The sequence below is a fragment of the Emiliania huxleyi genome, assembly GCF_000372725.1.
Source record: "Emiliania huxleyi CCMP1516 unplaced genomic scaffold EMIHUscaffold_452, whole genome shotgun sequence".
Lineage (NCBI taxonomy): Eukaryota > Haptophyta > Isochrysidales > Noelaerhabdaceae > Emiliania > Emiliania huxleyi.
The window spans coordinates 70046-71865 of record NW_005198594.1 but is presented as its reverse complement, the minus strand read 5'-3'; the positions used below and the strand labels follow the sequence as shown (position 1 = coordinate 71865).

Here is a 1820-nt window from a genome sequence, read left to right as displayed (position 1 = left end):
GGCAAGTCCGCCTCACTCCTTCGCACCTTCCTTCCGCCGCCTCGGCGCACCGTGGCCTATCCGCAACCCCCGTAGATTGAGGGAGGGCGGGCGGCTCGGCCAAGGTGCGCCGAGGCGGCGGAAGGAAGGTGCGAAGGAGTGAGGCGGACCTGCGCCGCGCCCTTGACGTGCAGGCCTGCCGCGGCCAGGCGCCGCTCCTGCAGCCTCACCCAGCGGTTGCGGCACCCGGAGTAAGTGCGGCCGGGCAGCAGCTGGGCGATGGCGGCCCAGCACGGCCCGCGCTGCGCCACCGCGTTGTCGATGATCGAGTCCTCCTCCTCGGTCCACATGTCGCCGTGCTTCTCCACCTCGGGGGGGGTAAAGTCCTCGCCGACGTCGGCGCCGCCGCCAGAGCCCTCGGCGGACGCGCCGCCCTCGGAGTCGGCTTCGCCGTCCGACCTGGGGCGCATCAGCGCGGGCGAACCTCGCGGCGTCCCTCCCCGCCGGCGCGACTGCAGCCTCTGCCAGCGGTTGCGCACCGCGTCGGCCGAGCGCTTGTGCGGGAGCGACTTCGCGATCGCGGTCCACTTGTAGCCGCGCTGGAGCACGCCATCGCGGATCATAATGTCCTCCTGGCGCGTCCACGGCGCCTTGACAGACTTGCCCACCAGTCGATCCGCTCCCGCCTTCCTCACGCCGACGCCCGCGGCGGGCGGCGGCAGCGGCAGCGGCGGCGGCGGCGGCGGCGGCGGCGGCGGCGGCGGCGGCGGCGGCGGCGGCGGCAGCGGCGCCCCGCACATGCCGTAGGCGGGGACGGTCACGTAGGTGGCCTTGACGAAGGGGAGGGCGACGACTGGAACCATATGCATCGCAACAGAAGGGGGAGTCAGTCCAGTCAAGCCGACGCCGTATCTCAAGATACCCCTTTCGGAGTTATTGCACACTTAATAGCTGTGAACGTGAACAGAGTGGTACCAGCACCACTGTGGGTCGTTGCGGCACGCATGGGGGCTCCTGTGACTGTCACGAGTGTCGTGTGCTGCACACCACACACCGTCACGTAGCCCGAAGCAGCGGCCACAGAGGAAATATCCCCAGCCAGACAGAGGAAATATCCCCAGCAAACGCCAGTCAGTCCTGACGTTTGTGGGCTCCTTGCAGAAGCCGTTCACACAGACCTCGAGTTCCGACATATTCTTTGGCCGCTTTGGGTAGCGAGGATTGGTGTAACGTGATCCACGGAGGCGTGTTTTCTGACGTCCGGCCGTCAGTGCGCGGAGTTGCCCTTTGAGCAATTAGGAGTGCAGTCATCAACCTCACACCCCCAGGCAGGGCCGGGGAGGCGGGGAGCTTGTAAGACGCGCACCCAGCGGGCCGGATGATCGGTATCGGGTTGCGGGCTAGAGAGCCCTAGCCCTGGGGAGGGGGTTCAGGAAGGGGGCAAGCGTGGCGGCGCGGGACGCGCGGCGGCGGCGGCGAGCAGCCGAGCGCTCCGTGCGCGGTGAGGCGGCCGGGTGAGGGCGCGGCGGGTGACGGGGCAAGGGAGCAGCCCACACCCGGCCGTCGCTTTTGAGCGACGCTGTGGCACGCCTGCGCAGGGGCCGCAGGGCGGTCAGTTGTGGGGCGAGGCGGTGCCGGCCGCGGGCCGGGTGCAAGGCGCCGGCCTCGGCGCCGCCTCGGCGCGCAGCACGGGCGCGGCGAGCCTCTGAGCGGGAGCCGAAGGTTTGCCTGTGGGAGGGAGGTAGGTGGGGTGGTTTGACTTTGCCGCAGAGGCCGTCCCTAGCTGTGAACAGCAAAACGGGCAGCGAGAGCACGCCAGCAGCGCGCCGCCCACTTCCAAG

At 69.8% G+C, this 1820-nt stretch overlaps 1 protein-coding gene across 1 annotated transcript; it reads right to left on the bottom strand.

Moving 5' to 3' along the window:
• Nucleotides 1-50: 50 nt before the first annotated feature.
• Nucleotides 51-848, bottom strand: EMIHUDRAFT_119094 (hypothetical protein; the record flags this gene model as incomplete). The annotated part of the gene is made up of 2 exons (XM_005768565.1): nucleotides 51-56; nucleotides 150-848. Coding segments are annotated over 2 exons (705 nt in total), but the record flags the coding sequence as incomplete, so codon positions are not given.
• Between the last annotated feature and the right edge of the window lie 972 nt (nucleotides 849-1820).